The sequence below is a fragment of the Melanotaenia boesemani genome, chromosome 4 (genome assembly GCF_017639745.1).
Source record: "Melanotaenia boesemani isolate fMelBoe1 chromosome 4, fMelBoe1.pri, whole genome shotgun sequence".
In the NCBI taxonomy this organism is placed as follows: Eukaryota; Metazoa; Chordata; class Actinopteri; order Atheriniformes; family Melanotaeniidae; genus Melanotaenia; species Melanotaenia boesemani.
In genome coordinates this window covers 28,926,138-28,945,319 of record NC_055685.1, presented here as the reverse complement: position 1 = coordinate 28,945,319, position 19,182 = coordinate 28,926,138, and the positions used below count along the sequence as shown (strand labels likewise).

The 19,182-nt window shown below is 37.6% G+C and overlaps 1 protein-coding gene across 1 annotated transcript in view; it reads left to right on the top strand.

The window, feature by feature from the left end:
* LOC121637832 (complement C3-like) overlaps positions 1-19,182 on the top strand; it is a 42,658-nt gene that overhangs the window by 7,292 nt on the left and 16,184 nt on the right. Inside the window, exons 4-22 of the mRNA XM_041982137.1 lie at positions 5,119-5,213; positions 5,719-5,807; positions 5,901-5,983; positions 6,071-6,164; positions 6,327-6,429; positions 6,593-6,713; positions 7,972-8,087; positions 8,244-8,390; positions 8,783-8,882; positions 8,986-9,077; positions 9,368-9,559; positions 9,710-9,865; positions 11,378-11,507; positions 12,749-12,817; positions 13,253-13,447; positions 13,537-13,654; positions 13,751-13,839; positions 14,158-14,297; positions 15,830-16,042. Of these exons, the coding sequence (XP_041838071.1) occupies positions 5,119-5,213; positions 5,719-5,807; positions 5,901-5,983; positions 6,071-6,164; positions 6,327-6,429; positions 6,593-6,713; positions 7,972-8,087; positions 8,244-8,390; positions 8,783-8,882; positions 8,986-9,077; positions 9,368-9,559; positions 9,710-9,865; positions 11,378-11,507; positions 12,749-12,817; positions 13,253-13,447; positions 13,537-13,654; positions 13,751-13,839; positions 14,158-14,297; positions 15,830-16,042 (2,342 nt within the window). The remainder of the gene's footprint in view (positions 1-5,118; positions 5,214-5,718; positions 5,808-5,900; positions 5,984-6,070; positions 6,165-6,326; positions 6,430-6,592; positions 6,714-7,971; positions 8,088-8,243; positions 8,391-8,782; positions 8,883-8,985; positions 9,078-9,367; positions 9,560-9,709; positions 9,866-11,377; positions 11,508-12,748; positions 12,818-13,252; positions 13,448-13,536; positions 13,655-13,750; positions 13,840-14,157; positions 14,298-15,829; positions 16,043-19,182) is intronic.

The following is a 19,182-nucleotide window of genomic DNA, read 5'->3' as shown; positions in this document are numbered from 1 at the left end:
AACCTTTGGACAGGTGTGCAGGACCACAGCGCATGGATGTAGCTATCAGAAGTGTTCTCAGAGCAGTGTGGGCAGATATCTGATGGTGAAAGGCCCATCCTGAACATCCTGTGTCCTGTATAATGAGTTCTATGGAGAATTTTGAATTGTATTAGTTGTATATTTGAATTCTGAGTCATTTTAAACGTGTTTAAACATATTTGTGACCATCTTTTCTGATCAAAGTTATTAGATAAATCGTCTTCCCATTTTGAAGTTGGGAGAGATATCCTGTCTTCTAGCTTTGCAAGTAATCTATATATTTTTGATAATAATTTTGGAGTATTAAGATTCAAGAATTCTGCTATTCTGACAGGAAGCTGCAAGTCTAACTGTACAGGGGTATACTTCTTACATATAATTGATTTTAGTTGGTGGTACTCTAAGAATTTATTGCTGTTGATTCCATACTGTGAGACAATTGTGTTGAAAGATACAAAGTTTCCATTTTCTATTATCTGTCCTAACTGTTGTATTGCTTTAGTCTTCCATTGAGTGAAGTTTATCATCTTTTTGTTCTGCAGGATGTCAGGGTTGTTCCAGATGGGTGTAAGTCTACATGGAAAGAGGGAAGATCTGGTTATCTTACAGAATTCCCACCAAGCCATTAAGGAAAAACGGATGTTAAGGCTTTTAAAGCACTTATATGGTTTAATGGTTGAGCTGATGAACGGCAGGTCAGAGATGACTAAGTCCTCACACAAAGCCTGCTCCCCATCTAGCCACGGCTCATCCAGATAACTGGGTTTGAGCCACTTTGAGATGTACTGCAGCCTGTTAGCTATAAAGTAGTGATTAAAGTTTGGTAGGTCCAGTCCTCCTCTATCTTTAGTCTGCTGTAAGGTTTTAAGACTGATACGTGACGGCTTGTTTTTCCAAAGAAACTTAGATATGAAAGAGTCCAGAGATTTAAACCAACTGGTGGAGGGTTTAGTGGGTATCATTGAAAATAAATAATTAACTTTAGGTAGAATCATCATCTTAATGGTGGCAACTCTCCCCATTAGTGAGATGGGTAAGCGCCTCCACCGTAAGAGATCATCTTCTATTGTTTTTAGTAGCTGAACATAGTTTAATTTTGTTAAATCTGATAATCTGGGGGAAATATTTATACCTAAATATCTAATGTTTCCTGTCTGTATTTTGATATTAGGGATGTTTTGTAGGTCACAGTTGATGGACATGGCTGTAGTCTTAGACCAGTTAATAGAATAATCAGATATTGATGAGAACTTATTAATAACTGTGATTGTCTCAGAGAGTGATGTTTGTGAGTTCTGAAGGAAGAGTAATACATCATCTGCATAAAGACTTATTTTATGTTCTATATTTTTGCCCTGGATTCCTTTAATTTCTATATTTTGTCTAATAGCAGCTGCTAACGGCTCTATGAATATGGCAAAAAGTGAGGGGGAGAGTGGGCAGCCCTGTCTGGTGCCTCTCTGTAAGCGGAAGCTTGGAGAAGTTTGATCGTTGGTTTTCACACATGCATTTGGGTTATTATATAATATTTTAATCCACTCTATGAAAGCAGGTCCAAACCCAAATTTGTCTAGTGTTGCAAATAGAAACTTCCAGTTTACCCTGTCGAAGGCTTTTTCTGCATCTAGAGAAATGATTGTGGATTCTAGATTATGTAAAGTAGAGTAATCTATGAGGTTAATTAGTCTACGCGTGTTAGTAGATGAATGTCGACCTTTTATAAAACCTGTCTGGTCCGGATGTATTATAAGAGGGGTTATTTTTTCTATCCTTCTGGCAAGAGCTTTACTAATTATTTTCAGGTCTACATTTATTAAAGATATGGGACGGTAACTGGATGGAAGTGTGGGGTCTTTGCCTGGTTTTAGCAATAGTGTTATATTAGCTAAGTTCATATTTTGCGGTATTTTTTGTTTTTCCTGTATTTCTAACAACATATTATAAAATGTAAGAGCTAGCGTTGTCCAGAATTCCTTGTAAAATTCTGCTGAGTAACCATCTGGACCCGGGGCTTTATTGTTGGGCATATGTTGGAGAGCTTCGTGGAGTTCATCTACAGTAATAGGTGCATCTAAATTTATTTTATTTTCATTTTTTAGTTTTGGTAGATTAATGTTGTTTAAAAATTGTTCAATATGTTCATCTGTTGGATTAATCTGTGATTCATATAATGTTTTATAGAAGCTTCTAAACGTGTCATTTATCTTGTCTGGGTCATGGCTGATGTTTCCGTCTTGATCTTTAACAGAGGAGATTGTTGTTTTCTCCTTGTTTGTTTTTAGTTGATTTGCTAAAAACTTTCCAGATTTGTTACTATGTTCAAAGTTCTCCAAGCGAAGTCTTTGCACTAAAAACTGTGTTTTTTTATCTATAATTTCTTTAAGCTGCAATTTAGTTTTCCTTATATTATTCATTGTGTGCTCTTCGGGGGAAATGCGATAAGCCTCCTCCAATGATTTAATCCTGAGTTCTAATTCTAAAACTCTTGCTGTTTCCTTCTTCTTCTTATGTGAGGAGAAGGAAATTATTTTCCCTCGCATTACTGCTTTTCCTGCTTCCCAAAGGAGACACGCTGAAGTTTCAGGCATGTCATTTTTTTCTATATAAATTGACCATTCTTTTTTAAAATAATCAATAAACTCAGGATCTTTCAATAAAGAGGTGTTAAATCTCCAGCTTTTACCAATCGGTTTATTATTTTTGTTTCTCAGACTGAATGAAACTGGTGCGTGATCGCTGATGCTGATTGGATGTATCTGAGTCTCTGAAATGTCGCCCATTAGTGAGTTACTATTTAAAATATAATCTATTCTAGAGAAGGAGTGGTGAACTGAAGAGAAGAAGGTGTATTCTCTTAGTTTAGGATGGTGAGAGCGCCAAGCATCGCAAAGACCAAAATCCTTCATGTACTGTTTGATAGTTTCTGACGACTGCCAGACTCGATGACTACCTGATGTGCTGCAGCGATCTTGTTCAGTCAAGACTACATTAAAATCACCAGCTAGCACTATTCTGTTATCTGAATAATTCTGGAGTGTAGCAAACAGGGAGTGGAAAAAGGAGGGATCATCTGCATTGGGGCCGTACACATTGGTAATACATAATTTGATATTACAAATAGATAATAAAGTTATCAGAAATCTGCCTTCCGGATCCACTACTGTGCTATCTATGTCAAAATTTAGTCTCTTATTAATAAGAGTAGCTACTCCTCTCTGCCTAGAATTGTAACAAGCTGAGTAAACATGAGGAAACTGAGCTGTTTTAAGAAGATCTATGGTTGAGTTTGTTAGATGAGTCTCTTGTAGTAAGACAATGTCGGCCTGCAGCTCCTGTAATTTATTAAAGATCTTCAACCTCTTCTCCCTGGAACCGGCTCCATGTACATTCCAACAGACGATTTTTAACATGGTTATTGTGAACGGTTTAATGCTTCATGCATGTTACTGACGCGTGTGTCTTTGTGCACCCCTCTGCGTGTTCGCGCGTGTTTGCATGCAGCCTGATTGCGCGCGTTTGTCCGTATGTTAAATGTCCGTATATGTAGTCTACCTTAATGCGTGTTCTCTCATACAGTAAACGCGAGTGTTTATATGTATCATGTATGGTGCGGCTGTGCGTCCTGACGGTGTTGCGTGCGCTGCTGATATTACGAGCTGGATTACAATTAACAGTGAAGACGTGAAATAGAAAGATAGTGAAAAGTGAGAAGAGTGGTAAAACAGAAAAAAATACATCGATCTAGGTGTAGAGGCTGTGGTGAGACGAGCAGTGTGTTCTACTGTCAGTGATCTATAATGGCGAGTTAAGAGTGATCATTTGGAGAGATTGACTTACAGCACCTGGGATCAGAAGAGCCACGGAGTGATGTCCGGGTCGCGGTACAGTTGTCCATTAATAAACAGTTTATCCACCGCGATGACAGCGCGAGCGCCATCGGCGATCGATTTCCTCCTGATGGGAAACAGGACTCTCCGTCGGTCCAGAATCTCTCTCGGATATTGGTCGTTTACTCCGAAGTTGGTCCCCTTCAGTTCGCGGCCCTGGTTCTTCACCTGCTCCTTCTGTTTGAAGCTGACGAACTTCGCTACTATGGGTCTTGGTCTGCTGGACCCGGGTTTCCTCCCGCCGAGCCGATGGACTCTGTGAAAGATGTTTTTCACCGTTTCCTCCGGGAGCTTCAGGTGGGTTTTGATGAAGTTTTTCACCGTGGTCTCGGGGTCCTCCTCCGTCTGCTCTGGAATCCCTGCAAATACCAGGTTCTCTCTCATGCTCCGCGCCTGCAGATCGATCACCGTTTCCTTAATCTTCTTATTTTGATTTTACAGTCTCTCTGAGACCGGCATTTTCTGCAGCCAGACTTTCCACCTGCTTCTGGCTGAATTCTAATGATTCACGTAGCGCCTGGAACTCCTTGTGGAGAATTTCTACCAGACTCAAACGCGCATCAAAACTACTGAGTTTCTTATCTATGGAGATCAGAACATCTGTTGAGTCGTTCCCCGTTGGTGAAATAGCTCCAGGTGAATCCTCATTTCGCTGTCTCTTGGACTTGGATGAGGTGGAGGGGGTGGAGGTGTTGTTTGGTTTCCCCATGACGATTCTATCGTAACAACGATCTATAAAATCTGTCAGGCTGGCCAAATCCTCCCCGCTGTGCTCCAGAGTGTACCTTTTAAAGACACTATAGTCCTACTTTAAAGAATATTTTGATTAAGTTGGCACAAAATACAATCGAATGAAAGTAGAAATGTTTTGGCGCGCCTAGTTTGAATCTGCCGTCTCCCCCGGAACTACGTCACCTACAGCATTAGCGTCACTTACCTGCCACCAGCGACTTACCTGCCACCAGTGTTTGAGACTATCAACAGAATCATGTTAGTGGAGCAAGTGCAGAGGATGAGGTGCACAACAGCTGACACAAGTGAGGATGGGACAGACCGAGAAGAGTGTATTCTATTGAGGAAACCATAATAAAGTGTGAAGTGGCTTAACAAAACCAGAGAAAAATCAGAAAACATTTCTCTGAAAATAATCAATTACAAAGACTGAGCTGTTCTATAGAAGTCAACTTGCTTCTTTCTGTCTCTTTAACAGTCCATTACAGGGTTTTTGCACTGCAGCCTAGCATGGAGCCTGTGGAGAAGGGCAGCCAAGTCGAATCGGACAATTCACTAAAGGTTGAAATAGAGGTATTGAAGTCAGAATATATATAATTAGGTTCAGTATTAAGGTTTCAGTGAAGAAACAAAGTGTCAAAGGCATCAAAAAGTAAATATAATTTCTCAATATTGAACCTAGAATTTTTGACTAATGGTGTTTTTTCATTACATGGGACTGTCAAATAAGACTCAGTACGCCTCCATAAATCATACAAAACAACTTTCAAGCAACTTCCTGCAAAAAGGAGGTGTGTTACCGTGTGTGTGCAGCTGTAGACATTTATTTATATTCAGAGATGATGATTCTCTGGTCAATCATTACTCTGCAGTGTGTCAGTGTATGATAATGACTCACTCAGAACCACGGTACCAGGTAGTTCAAAAAGGTATAGGATAGATTTGGTTACATAAAATGGAAAACTATGGAGCCAATACCATGTGATACAGTACCATGGAACGAAGAAGCACCACGTCATACAAGAAGCAGTATTGTTACCAGCTACAATATTTTGTTTTTTTTTATTTTTACTTTTAGACCTCTAAAGGCATTGTGATTAAATCTGACATTGTCTCACTGGAAAAAGGGATGCACTCTGAAAGTTTCACACTTCCTGAAGTTGTCAGGTGGGGTACTTTACAAATTGTGGAAGTCTCTGAAAATTTGCTCATCAGCATTTCAATGGACATAAAATATGTTTCTTTTCTGCATGTGTGTAGCATGGGAAATTGGAAGGTGGTGGCAAAGTTCCAAAGCAACCCACATCTGGCCTTCTATTCAGAGTTTGAAGTCAAAGAATACGGTGAGTTCTTTTAAATCTCTTACACCAATAAACTAATGCTATTTTTGTTTAAGTAGACTCACCAAAAAAATGTACATTATTTCACAGTTCTTCCCAGTTTTGAAGTCAAATTGTCAACTCCGCCTGAAAGCCCCTTCTTCTATGTGGACAGCGCTGAACTAACCATCACTATCCAAGCTACGTGAGTAAATGTTTTTGTTTTGTAGATTTCAAAACTAAGCTTAATTAGTACTTTGGAAAAACAAAAAACAAAACAAAAGAAAACAACAACAAAAAAAAAAACATAAATCAGATTGGTCTATTTTTTATTTATTAAAATTTGACTTTTCTTTTATGTATCTAGGTATGTGTTTGGTAAAGACGTGGATGGAACAGCCTATGCCGTATTTGGGTGTATGACTGAAGGAAACAAAAAGGCCTTTCCAGGCTCACTTCAGAGAGTTCCAGTAAGCATGATATTCTACTTTAGATTTATATGTTTGGTTACCAGTTGCTTTTGATCATATGTCTTACGTCCTATGTCATATGAAAACAATCCTAGTTTTAAATTATAATGTACATATTTATAAAAAAGAAATTCTATGTGGTAAATTATTTTTTACGTTGTAGATCTATAAAGGTACAGGGGAAGTCACACTGAAGAAGGAACATATCACTCAGACCTTCCCACAAATCAATGACCTTGTGGGGAGCTCCATTTACGTTACCGTCAATGTGCTGACAGACAGCGGTAAGAAAGACGAGTGTGTTCTTCTCTCGGCTCGCAAGTTAGATAGTCTCCAGCTAATCTAAATATTCATTTATTTATTCAATACTTCCTCCACGGCAGTGGTTAATGTTTTTGGTGGTGCTGGTTTGTCTGTGTGTCTGTAAGCAACATAACTCAAAAAGTTATGGATTTTTATTACATTTTCAGAAGTCGAAAAAGGAACAAGTGATTAGATTTTGAGGGTGATCCAGGAATTTTTTAAAGGATTCTTAACAGTGGGGAGATTTTGCCGTTAGAGCTTCTTATTAAAAAATAATGCCCACAATCATTGAGTGCTTCCAGTGAATTCACTCATTCATTTATTCATTGATAAAAAAAATAACATTCTAGTTATTTGTAAGCCATTATATTACTTTATATTACTTAAGAGTGTTTTTGTTGGTTTTTAGACTTTAAAAACAAGATTAATAGGTTGTATGTGTAAAATGTAAAAAATCTTTTAAAAATGTTCCAAAATATTGCTGAAACGCCAAATATATAGTAAGGCAAGGCAAGGCAGTTTATTTGTATAGCACATTTCATGTACAGGACAAATGAAATGTGCCATACAATAATATATAGCTATACAAACAAAATCAATGGGTTTAGGCAGGATTATTTAGTTTGCAATTTACATGAACATGTGTGGATGAAAGAAACCAACAGAAATATATTTTGAAATTTTATATGCAGAATTTTGTGTTTTGATGTATGTAAAAACATTATCTATGGAGCCAGTGAGAAGACAGAACATAAAAAAATATTATATAAAGTTTGTTTGTACAAGGTATAATACTTTATTCTTGTTTTGATTGATCTAGTGATGATTTAGAACATAAAGAAAGTGTTGGTTTGGTGTGTTAACTGACAACAGCCTAAACATACTATTAATCTTTAAGATAATGGACAAGTAAAGATGTAATGTCTTAAAGCAGAAGACTTGTAGAAGATACTGACATGCAGAATCAATATCTCAGGACAGAATATAAAATGTGTACATTATTACTCGTAGGAAATACGCAATTTTTCTAGAAAATTGTACAATATGTAAAAGTTTTTCTTCTGCAGTTCTCTATTAAAAGATTAAATTTTAAACATAATGATGTCAACAGTGGCTGCTTTTGACTACTTGACTATGACAAATTGCCTGTTCTTGTTTTCTTTTCTCATGCCTGTTACATGAAATTATTAAATTTTTAAGTTGCATTAAAAAACTGTGATGTACATTTACCACTAACAGGTGGTGAAATGGGAGAGGCAGAGCTGAGAGGCATCAAGATCGTCACATCGCCCTACACCATCACTTTCACAAAAACGCCTAAGTATTTCAAACCAGGAATGTCATTTGATGTCATGGTAAAGTGCTGACATACATCTACATAAAATACATCTACATGCATTGTTTACTCATTGTTGCAAATGACTGAGTAGTTATTTTCAAATGTAGTTTAAAAACAGATATTGTCAGTCAGATATTGTCTTACAACTCTATTGATGTTCTCCTTATGTTAGGTTGAAGTTCTGAATCCTGATGGGTCTCCAGCAAATAGCATTTGTGTCGTGGTCGAGCCTGGATCAGTTAAAGCTAACACACAATCCAATGGCATTGCAAGACTTACCATTAATTCGGAGTTAAACACAGACAAACTGGGAATTACAGTATGTTTTCAAGGAATCTCTTTTTTTTTTTTTTCTTTTTCAATTTCATTGTTACCCATTTTGTCATCAGCTAGTGTTGGTTAGCTTTTATTCTAACTTATGAAACTTGTTAGTATTTTTGTGTTTGAAAATCCAATTTGTAAATGAAATTAATTACTATACAAATGTAGTTGACTAAGCTTCACTAGAACAAAGCTTTCACATCTCAATAAATACCTCTGTATGTCTACATTGCTGACAAGAGAGGTATTTCAAGACTGGGAAAGTAACCATAAAAATCTTATTTGCAACAAAAGGCACAAATTGAGTAAAAAATAATATAAATAATATAATAATATATAAAATATATATAAATAAAACATCTCTTTAACTTTATGTGCCTTTAATTACAGGCTAAGACGGATAAACCTGGACTTGAATCTAACAGGCAAGCAACTGCCACCATGGATGCCTACCCATATCACAGCGGAAGCAAGAGTTACCTCCACATAAGTAAGTTATTTTCTTAAAAGATATCACCTGTTCTTCAATAACTTATACCTGTCAACAATCCTCCTTTTCTATATCTAGCACTAACTGTGAAATGTAAATGCAGGTGTGGATGCAGCTGAGGTCGAAATAGGACAAGACATAAAAATGACCCTAATCATCAACAACCCAGAAGGTCAAAAAGATATTACTTACCTGGTGAGGGATGCTTTGCAGCCGCCAACGATTCATGTGCTTTTTTATTGGCATATATTCATAATATTAATAATAATAATGTGTTAGATTTATATAGCCCTTTTCTAGTCACCCAAAGTGCTTTACAATGTATCCATTATTCATTCAGTCCTCACTTATACCTGGTGATGGTAAGCTACATGTGTAGCCACAGCTGCCCTGGGGCAGGCAGCCAATCCGCGCCCATGGCCTCTCCGCCCACCACCGAACTTTCATTCGTATGTGTGTACTGATGTGTAATTCTGTTTTTCCAGATCTTGAGCAGAGGTCAACTGGTGAAACATGTGCGATACCAAAACCAAGGTCTGAACCAGATTGTGCAGATGCTTAGGATTACCAAAGAAATGTTGCCATCATTCCGCATCGTAGCTTACTACCACACTAATTCAGGTGAACTGGTATCAGACTCTATTTGGGTTGATGCAAAGGACTCCTGCATGGGCTCGGTGAGAGAAACAACACTAAGGAAAAACAGTTACTCCAAATGAATGGATAAACAACATATGTCCACACAAATTATTAAAGTTGTTGAGAATGTGTGAATTTTAATTTAAAAGCCTTACCAAACACATCTCAGTACTTTTCTTATCTTTCAGCTGGATTTAAGTATAGTGAAACCTGTTGCAACCTATGAACCTCGCAAGTCTTTTAAACTGAAGATTACAGGAGATCCAGAGGCCACGGTGGGACTGGTGGCAGTTGACAAAGCCGTCTATGTCTTAAACAACAAGCATCGCCTGACACAGAAAAAGGTCATTTCTTTATGCTATCTAATAAAATATTTTATATTAGGTAAATATAAAGTCTGCGTGAGGATGAACTAAAAATGTGTTCAGTGTTAACTTTATTTAATAAATTTTATATTAATTATCCAGTCAAAGTTGAAAATGGTAATGACCCAACACCAATAAGCCTACTGAAATGCTTGACTGAAACTGACTCTAAAAATTACGAAAAATAATGAGCTAGTTTGAAATTACTGTTCCCGAACCTACTAAACCTACTGAATTTGAAATTAAAAGCAGAGTGAATATATACTGTTCTGAGTATATATTTTATGAATTGATTATTTTATTTCTCATGGCACCATTTTAAATCTAGACAAGAAGGAAAAAAATAGATCAAACCATGGAAAGTGTACTTTTGGTGATCTGGCCTCAGATTAAGTGTGGTTTATGGATTATTTATATACCTGTGCAAACCAACATAGATAGCACATACTGTTATCTAATTCAGACATCAGCTCTCTATTTAAAAGTCGGTGTCTCTTTTGCTGTTCAGCAGGGACATTTCTAGGATTTAAAGACTGGTCTCCCTCATTCAGGGGTGAAATCTTAATGACGAAAAGCAGCGTTGAAAAGCAGTTATTGTAATGATCTCCAGCTTCTGTGATGTTCTGATTCTTGATGATTGAACGATTGATTGTGAGGCAACAAACCACCACACCACCAAACAGCCTGTTGCAGGTCTAAAGAAAGTTAATTCCACCATCGCTGCCCTGCAGACTGATTCAACCAGCATATTTCACACTGTAGTTTTACTTTTAAGTAGAATACAGTAGAATAATGCAAGAAAGAGATTTTAAAGCTTATGGTGAAATTTGACAAGATGGAAAATTAGAAAAGAATGGAATTCTTTATAAACTCCTTATAAATGTCAAACATATCTGGGCTGTGTTCCCATTAGTTATTTCCACAGAAAGGGATGAAAAACCAGAACTACCTTGGACAGCTGTTAGTGTCACCTTTGTGAGACCTGAAGCTTTCTTACCTAAATCAAACCCACTAGTGGAAGGAGTTGCTTCTTTTATCTCTGGATCTGTTTGGTCCTTTTTTTCATACATCTGCTTCACCTTCTTTGTCCCTGGATCTTCATGCCCTCCATGTCTCTCTATTGGACAGGTTAACATCATTTTAGCTGTTTAACCCTTTAACACACAATCGGTCACCAGCGACGCAAAATGCCACTTGTCATCCAATTCCTGGTTATTAAAGGGTTAATTTACTTGAATATAGTAACATAAACCCACATTTCTGAGGGTCAGATATCCTGTTAAAACCTTCAGACTTGCATCTTCAGCAGATGTCTCTGTCCTTTCTGTCCCTGTCCTATCCCAGACTGGTAGTTCTTTTTCAACACTTTTTCATTGATTATAACATCTAGAGGACAAACTGAGCTCTGTCTATTTTCAGAGCCAACCCAGAAAATGCAGAACCACATCTGTGGTTGTCTCTTTGTGTCTGAATAACTTCCACTCTGCTCAGATTTGGGACACGGTGGAACAATACGACCCAGGGTGCTCACCAGGTGGAGGGAAAGACAGCATGGCTGTGTTTTATGATGCAGGACTGATGTTGGAGACTGGATCTAATTATCGAACCGCCCACAGAACAGGTGACATTACTTCAGTCTTAACTCTGATCTTCCTTTAAGAAGTAGCAAAGCTGTACTTTGTCATCTGTAAAACACTTTACATTTACACTTTGTAGTTCTAAACAGTAATTCTTCATTACATTTAAGATGGATTTTAGTAAAAACACCACAGGTACACTGACTGAAAAGGCAGCTAATGGGTCTACCAGTCCATGTGTTTTCAGGGGATTTGAATTATCCTCTGCCACATAGAAATTAAGAAGAGAAAAATCACTTGTTCCCCCTATTTTCGTTTTCTGAACTAAACAAAAAAGAAAGAAAAATGGATAAAGAACTGTAACTGGTTTTCCAAATTTTCAAACATGGGAAAAACAGACATCCAGCACATGAGACAAGTTTCATGACCTGGAAGTTTCCATGTACGCTGCGTTGACCACACATTTAAAGCTGTGTTTAACTAATTTACTAGTAAACTAACTAAAAATTTCTTTAATTTATTTCACACTTGCATTAAGGTTAAAATGATTATTTAAATATTTGGAGTTATTTTAGGTTCAAACTTAATCTAGAAGTGCCAAAGACTGGTACAGTTGCCTTCAAAATGCTGTTATCTACAACATATTTACAGTAACTATTTAACCAAAATTCTTGTTATTATGTTGGATGAGAATCTTTGGTTCTAAATTCCTTTAATTTCTACTCAGATTCAGCACATTTTAAAACATTAGTTCAGCAATTACTAACTGAAATTAATTATACTTTATTTATCTTAGAGGCATATTGGAATGTTGTAGTTGTTGGTGTTGTTGTTGTTTTAATCAGCTTTATTTAAGATTAATTAATTAATTCCTGAGGGTAGAAATACAAAAGTTAAAAAATCTTGATGCAACAGACAATGAATATAAATTTCACATTAATGCAGAAATGCATTGAGTCCATAGTACTGTATGCAAACAAAAGAAACAAATATATAATATATAGAGTAATTAAGCAACAGAGAGGCATTAGTGCATTTACTTTACATGATAGGAGCAGGCTGATTTATTGCATAATGTGAACAGCATAAGATGTACAAATAAAACAATCTTATAGCTCTTGTATAAGTACAGTACAATGTTTTGCACAAGTACACACTGAAGTCAGGCATATTTTCTGTTTCTAATGTGTCAATATTACCTCTTCATCCAAACATCATAATGGAATAGAAACCAGTTATATTTGCCAGATTCCTTTAAAATAGATTGTTGTTTTTCCATTTCCAGAGTTGAAGTGTCCGTCTTCCAGCAGGAAGAAACGTGCCAGCACTATAATGGATGTCAGAACCAGTTTATGTAAGAATCTCAGCTCAAATGATTCATTAACCACATAGAACTTCTGGATGATGTTCCAGGTCTATATAAGCATTCACAGGATATTTGGCTTTTAGAAAAACGGGGCAAACATAATACAGGCATAGCATCAGTGCTTATTTTGTACAAGGAGACTGCAGAAGGAGTTGGTCGAGATGTGAGTGGGGCAAGATTAGCATATTCATAGATCCCTGTTTACAGAATGAGGAAGAACTATCTGGCGTAACATCTGCATCTGCTGCTCTGTCGGGGTTAATCAACTTTGTGGCTTTGTAAATATAAATTCATCAGACAGTCATCTCTTCTGTTTATTTGACTATTGTGGTATGTTGAATTTTTTTTTTCACATAACATTTTTTATTTTACTTTAACCATCAAACCTCTCTTGTCTTGCCCTTACAATGTTCTTCATTCTAGTACGTGAATTAAACAAAGCACTACAAGAATGCTGTTTGGATGGAATGAGGGAAGTTCCTGTTTCATACTCCTGTCAGAGGCGCAGTGAGTACATTGTGGGTGATACCGAGTGCTCCAAGGCCTTCCTTCGCTGCTGCGAAGAGATGGCAAAACAGCGAGATGCGACAAAGGATCAAATGCTACAGCTTGCTCGCAGTAAGAGATGGGAAATAAGGGTGGGAATTGCATTTGATTTATAGCCCCCACCGATGAAAAAATACAGATCTCCTTTATGACTTCTTCAGGTGACAAAGATGATGGTTACGATGAAGATGCTGAAATAACGATTCGCTCCAAATTTCCTGAAAGTTGGCACTGGATGGATATCCAGTTGAATCCTTGTCGTTCAAATGACCCTAACTGGTAAGGGCAGCAATGAAGAACAATGCTAAAAAAAAACAAAAACATACTGCCTCCACAAAATAAATTCTCAGGTTTTTTTTTATTACTTTCTTTCAGTAAGACCACATCATTTGAGCAAATAGTTCCGTTGCAAGACTCAATCACTACCTGGCAGTTTACTGGCATCAGTCTATCCAGAACACACGGTGAGGAGTTTGCGTGACTCACTTTTGTCTCAGCTCTGCCTGCCATAATTAAAGTAAATGAGCTGCTATTTGCACAGGAAATTGCAATTTTTATGTTTCAGTTCGTATCTGTGCTTTGTTGTATGCATTTACTACTCTCAGTTCCAAGTCTATGTCTTCAAATCATCACTTAATCCTTTGCTTCCTGTGCTTTAACAAGCTGACATCCTGCCACTGCAATCGTGCATTTTAAGTATTTTCCATTTTACGGTATGTACATGTACACCAGAAGATAAATGAGAAAATATTTTTTTGTTTGTTTACCTTCTTCTGTTTAAGGAATTTGTGTCGCTAAATCACTAGAGGTCGTTGTCTATAAACCATTCTTCATTGACCTCCGGCATCCATACTCTGTTGTCCGAGGAGAACAGGTGGAAATTAAAGCGATCCTCCACAACTACAATACTGATCCAGTCACTGTGAGTCATGCAATTAGTTCTGTTGTATGCAAAAATGACTGAACAGCCTAGCTAATTTACAGTAATTAAATAACCCTGAGTTGTAAAATATAGAGGCGCTGTGCAAAGTTTAAGTAAGAAAAGTTGCAACAGAGGCATTCTGTTACAATAGTACATCCAGAATTATCTAGGCTGCTGCTGTGGCACCAGAGGTCACCGGAGGTTTTCAGCGAGCTGAAGCAATTAGTTCTCTCTTAAGCTAATGCAGACACATATTTACATACTTTTATTACTTCCTGATTGTAATATTTTACTTTCTGGTCTCCAAAAAAAACCTGTTCAGCTCCTCCAGAGCACAGCTGCACGGGTTCTGAACCGGAGCAGAAAGAGAGCACATGTAACACCATAAATCTCTGCATTGGCTTCCTGTCAGTTTCTAAGTAGATTTTAGGATTATTATTTTTAGTTTTTTTTAATTGTCTTTTATTGAAATCACACAAAAATAACATTGTTATTGAAACCACACAAAATAAAAGGAAGTCAGAACACAAAACAAACTGAACAGTGGGAGCCTATTATTCCCATCGCGTGTTTAGAGCACTTAAAAAATGTCTCAAAAACAAAAATTCTGTAAGTGAAATCTGAGTTAACATATTTCACATGTTCTGTCCATTTTGATCCATGTTCTATAAAATCTGTCCAGTTGCAGTTTCAGTGAGAAAGACATTTTATCCATGAAAAAGGTTCTATGGATGATGTTGATCCAGTCGTCTGCTGTTGGTGCTTCAGTTGGAAGCCACCTCGTGGTGACACCCTTCTTACTCGCTGCTAGAACAATATACAGTAGCTTACTCTCTTTACTACTCCATTATATTTCTCAGGTTAAATTATTCAAATGTAAAAGGAATCATAGTTAAGAATAGATTCTGAATATGTTCATGTATTTTACTCCAGTAATTATGGAGAACCTTGAAACGATGAACACCAGGACCTCCACATCACCAACAAGCATCACTGTTCACATATTTTTTGCTGTGGTGTTATAAATCTTAAAATATTAATATATATTCCTGCTTCTCTGCTTCTTCAGACTCAGCAGCAGCAGCAGGTTCATGTAGATAGTGAGGTTATTCAATTTGCAATCATCTATATCTGATTCTAAGTGGAATCTCAGCTCTACCTAGTCACTACAACCAAGTAGCTTTTATTCTATTGCATTTTATGCTATAAGCTGGTTAAAATAATTTAGCATCTATTCTGCTTGTATGGGTTTGTCCTCTGTAGCAGAGAGAACATACGAAAGAAGATGTAATTGAAGGAATGATGCTCTGGAGGTAGTTAAGAGGTTGAAAAATACAATAAAATAAAATAAAATAGGTGTCAGAGCTATTGATCAAGTAGGAGCCCACCAACATGGTTTGTACATAGGGCCCAGAATTTTGTGCTATGCCCCTGCCTACAGATATATTAGCATTTTTTTTATTATTATTATTTAACTTTCCATGATCTGACTGTCATTCTCTTTTTGTGCCTATCTCTCAATCCATTTTAAGGTACGTGTGGACCTCAAAGAGGTAAAAGGTGTGTGCAGTTCAGCATATAAGAAAGGATGGTTCCAGCAAGAGGTCATGGTCGCAGCTGAAAGTTCACGATCTGTACCATTTATCATCATTCCCATGACTCTTGGGGAAATTACTGTTGTGGTCAAAGCGCTGATTAAAGGCTCACACTACGGTGATGGAATTGAGAAGACGATTCGTGTAGTGGTAAGAGAGACACATGTTGCAGTTCTTTAGCGTACCATTTTATGCCCCTTAAATGTTCAACTCAATGAAATACTCATTTAAGATTTGTATTGGCATCTTGGACCAGTCCAACACAGATGACCTTTACTCACTTTAAATTTGTAAATTGAAGAAACACACTCAAATTTTTTATACAGATACATTCCAATTTTCTTCACATGATGACAAACATTTTTGAGAACTTAATTAAATTTTATGTTACCACATACCAGTTATTTCTCCCACTGGGTGTGTTTCTTGTGAGATCAATGGAACAGCTTTGTCCATGTAATACATTTATTTGTATTTAACTTGCACTCATCAACCATGATGTTATACCGTAACATCATACCAAGGATAAGAATTTATACGAGCATATAAAGCATCAGTTTGACTGAGGTTGCAAAGGAGAGGAAAATTTCCAGTAAATTTCTGATAAATTTCCAGAAACATTCCATGGGAAGTTAAGCTGGGGGAATTTTGGAAATATATGTTTTGAGACTTCAGGAAAGTTTTGGCACTTAACAATATGCTCCTTGTATGCATTTTTTACGTATGTCTTTGCACAATATTTACACACTTACTTTCCTTCAACATTAGTGTGTAAAATGCCTCCACACATTGGATGGCAAATTTGACATTTTTCTGTAAAATAAGGCAACAAAAAATTCTTCTATAAACACTAATGCAATGGCATGAACAGATATATAGTTAACAACTGGAGTTTTCTTTAAAACAACTTTACAATTGATGTATAAAATAAATTTACCCCATAGTATAATGATAACTTAGTTGACTTTATGTAGTTGCAAGCTCAAGTGTGGCCTCAGTACTCCAGGGTTGAAGAAATCACCAGTTCATGTGATGGAGGAATACACAATGCATGTAGGGGGTGTGTTCTCAACAAACCTGCAGTAAACAGTGTGCATGTAATAAATCAGTTTTTTTTTTGTTGTTGTTGTTTTTTTTAGCCAAGATTATGCTACAATATATTTTCCTCAACTATATTTAAGTTCCTTGCTAAGTGAATAAATCTAAATTTTGTAACTTTCCGGTTAATTCCCAAATATTCCTGTCAATTCCCATGTAGTCCCGTAAATTCCCATATATTCCCATTAATTCCTATATATTCCAATTAATTCCCATGGAAAGTTTCCAACTTTGAAAATTCCAAGAATTTTGCAACCCTAAACTTGACTGAAAAATTCTTAAGTCAAGCTTCTATTTGCAAATATTTCCATGTCCCTCATCTCCAGTTCAGACAGTTAACTGATGCAGGAACAGTGGGTCTTGTTCACCAACCATTCTTCTAAACAAATTAGTTCTTAAGTCCTACTTACAAACGTTTTTTGAAGATTGTGGCATTCATCAAAATATTCATATCTTTTGCTTTTGCCTACGAACAAATCTGAGGAACATACTCTTTTCAACCTCTTGGTGGTGACATGTTTGAACAAAGTCAACCTTTGTGTTGTCTTCTGCTGTCCAGTTTGTACAATAATAGTCCCATTAAAATACAAATGGTAAATGGTCTGTATTTATACAACGTTTTACTGTACCTGGAATGATACCCAAAGTGCTTTACATCATACATCACATTGACGCACTGATGGGCATACATCTTAGAAATAAATGCTTTGGAGGCGCATGGGAGACTCATCCATGATTGTGGCCGCATTAATTGTCAGCTCCAATATGCAGTGTCAGTCTACGAGGCGTCTATGTATAATATGTCTATGCGTGAGAGGCTGAACTTGGTTACCTCTGGGCTTCCACACAACAGCATTTATACCATTCAAAGTGCCAGATCCTCTTCCACGCACTGCACATTTGATGGCAAATGCCATGCATATGAGGACTGGTATGTGAAAGCAAGGGTGGTGGCTCATCAAATCCCTGTTCCCACAGTTTTACAGTTTTTACAGGAGCTGCTGGATGGGGTGGTTGGGAGGGGGGGGGGGGGGGGGGGGGGGGGGCTGTGGTTGGGGCCTTCCTCTGCCACCCTCTGTGTAGGTCCAGGGTCGTTTGTGGTACAAGTACAGGTGTAGCAGTTGGTTGTCTGGTGTTAGTTTTGATTGATGGGTCGTTGCCTTCTGGTCAGGTCCAGCAAGATTACATAAATTCCATAATTAAAATAAATAAATAGGATTTAAATAAATAAATCAGATTATCCAGATTTTATTGTATTTTATGTTTTATCAAGATGACACATAAAGCTCCGCTTGGCAAAGCAAATTTGTTCGGCACAACACAGCAACCAGACTATCATTCTGCTCGTTATGATGCTGGACTGGACAATAAAAAAAAGAAAAGAAAAGATGGCTTTGCTGCTTGCATTAGTTTCTGCCAAGCACATGGGTGACAACCAGGCAATGTCGGTCAACCCACCCTGTATGCTGTTTCGGATGGGGAATTTTAAGGTTCTGCTTAATCCAAACGCTGCTTTTGTGCTGAAGGTTTTCAACCCAGTCCTGCCATATTACCCCATCAAACTGTCGGCCTTCTACCTGCCACCTTGCTCATTGCAGGAGCTCAAGTGGGTTCCCGCTCTATGCCTGGTGTGGGTGTTACACATTGGTTCAGGATATCAGAGCAGCTGTTTATGTGGTGGGCTCCACCCCACAGATGGAAGCCCCTTACTAAGCACAGATTGTCGTACTGGATTGTGGGAGCTATTGCAATGGCATATAGCAGCAAAGCATTACAGCCCCCTGCAGGCTTGCATGCTCATTCCACTCGTGGGATGGCTGCATCCAGGGTGCTGTTTTGGGGCACTTCTGTAGAAGACATCTGTGTGGCTGCTGACTGGGAAACACCGCACTTTCACTAGAGTCTACAGCTTGGATGTCAATGCAGTGCTGGGTGTAGGCACAGTGTCTGTGTGAAGTGTGAACTCTAAAAGGGTCTTAAAGGTAACCTTGTCTAGCAATACGGGAGTCTCTGTATTCCATAGTGAGATACCAAAACAAATGTTGAAAGAGAATTTTAGGTTAAGAAATTAGTCCCGGTTCTCTGAAACATGAATGAGGTATCTCACCAGACAACCTTCCTTGCCCAGAACGAGTAGGAGGACGTGACTAGAGAGAGATGGTTACGTCAGGCTCTTATAGTGGGAGGAAGTC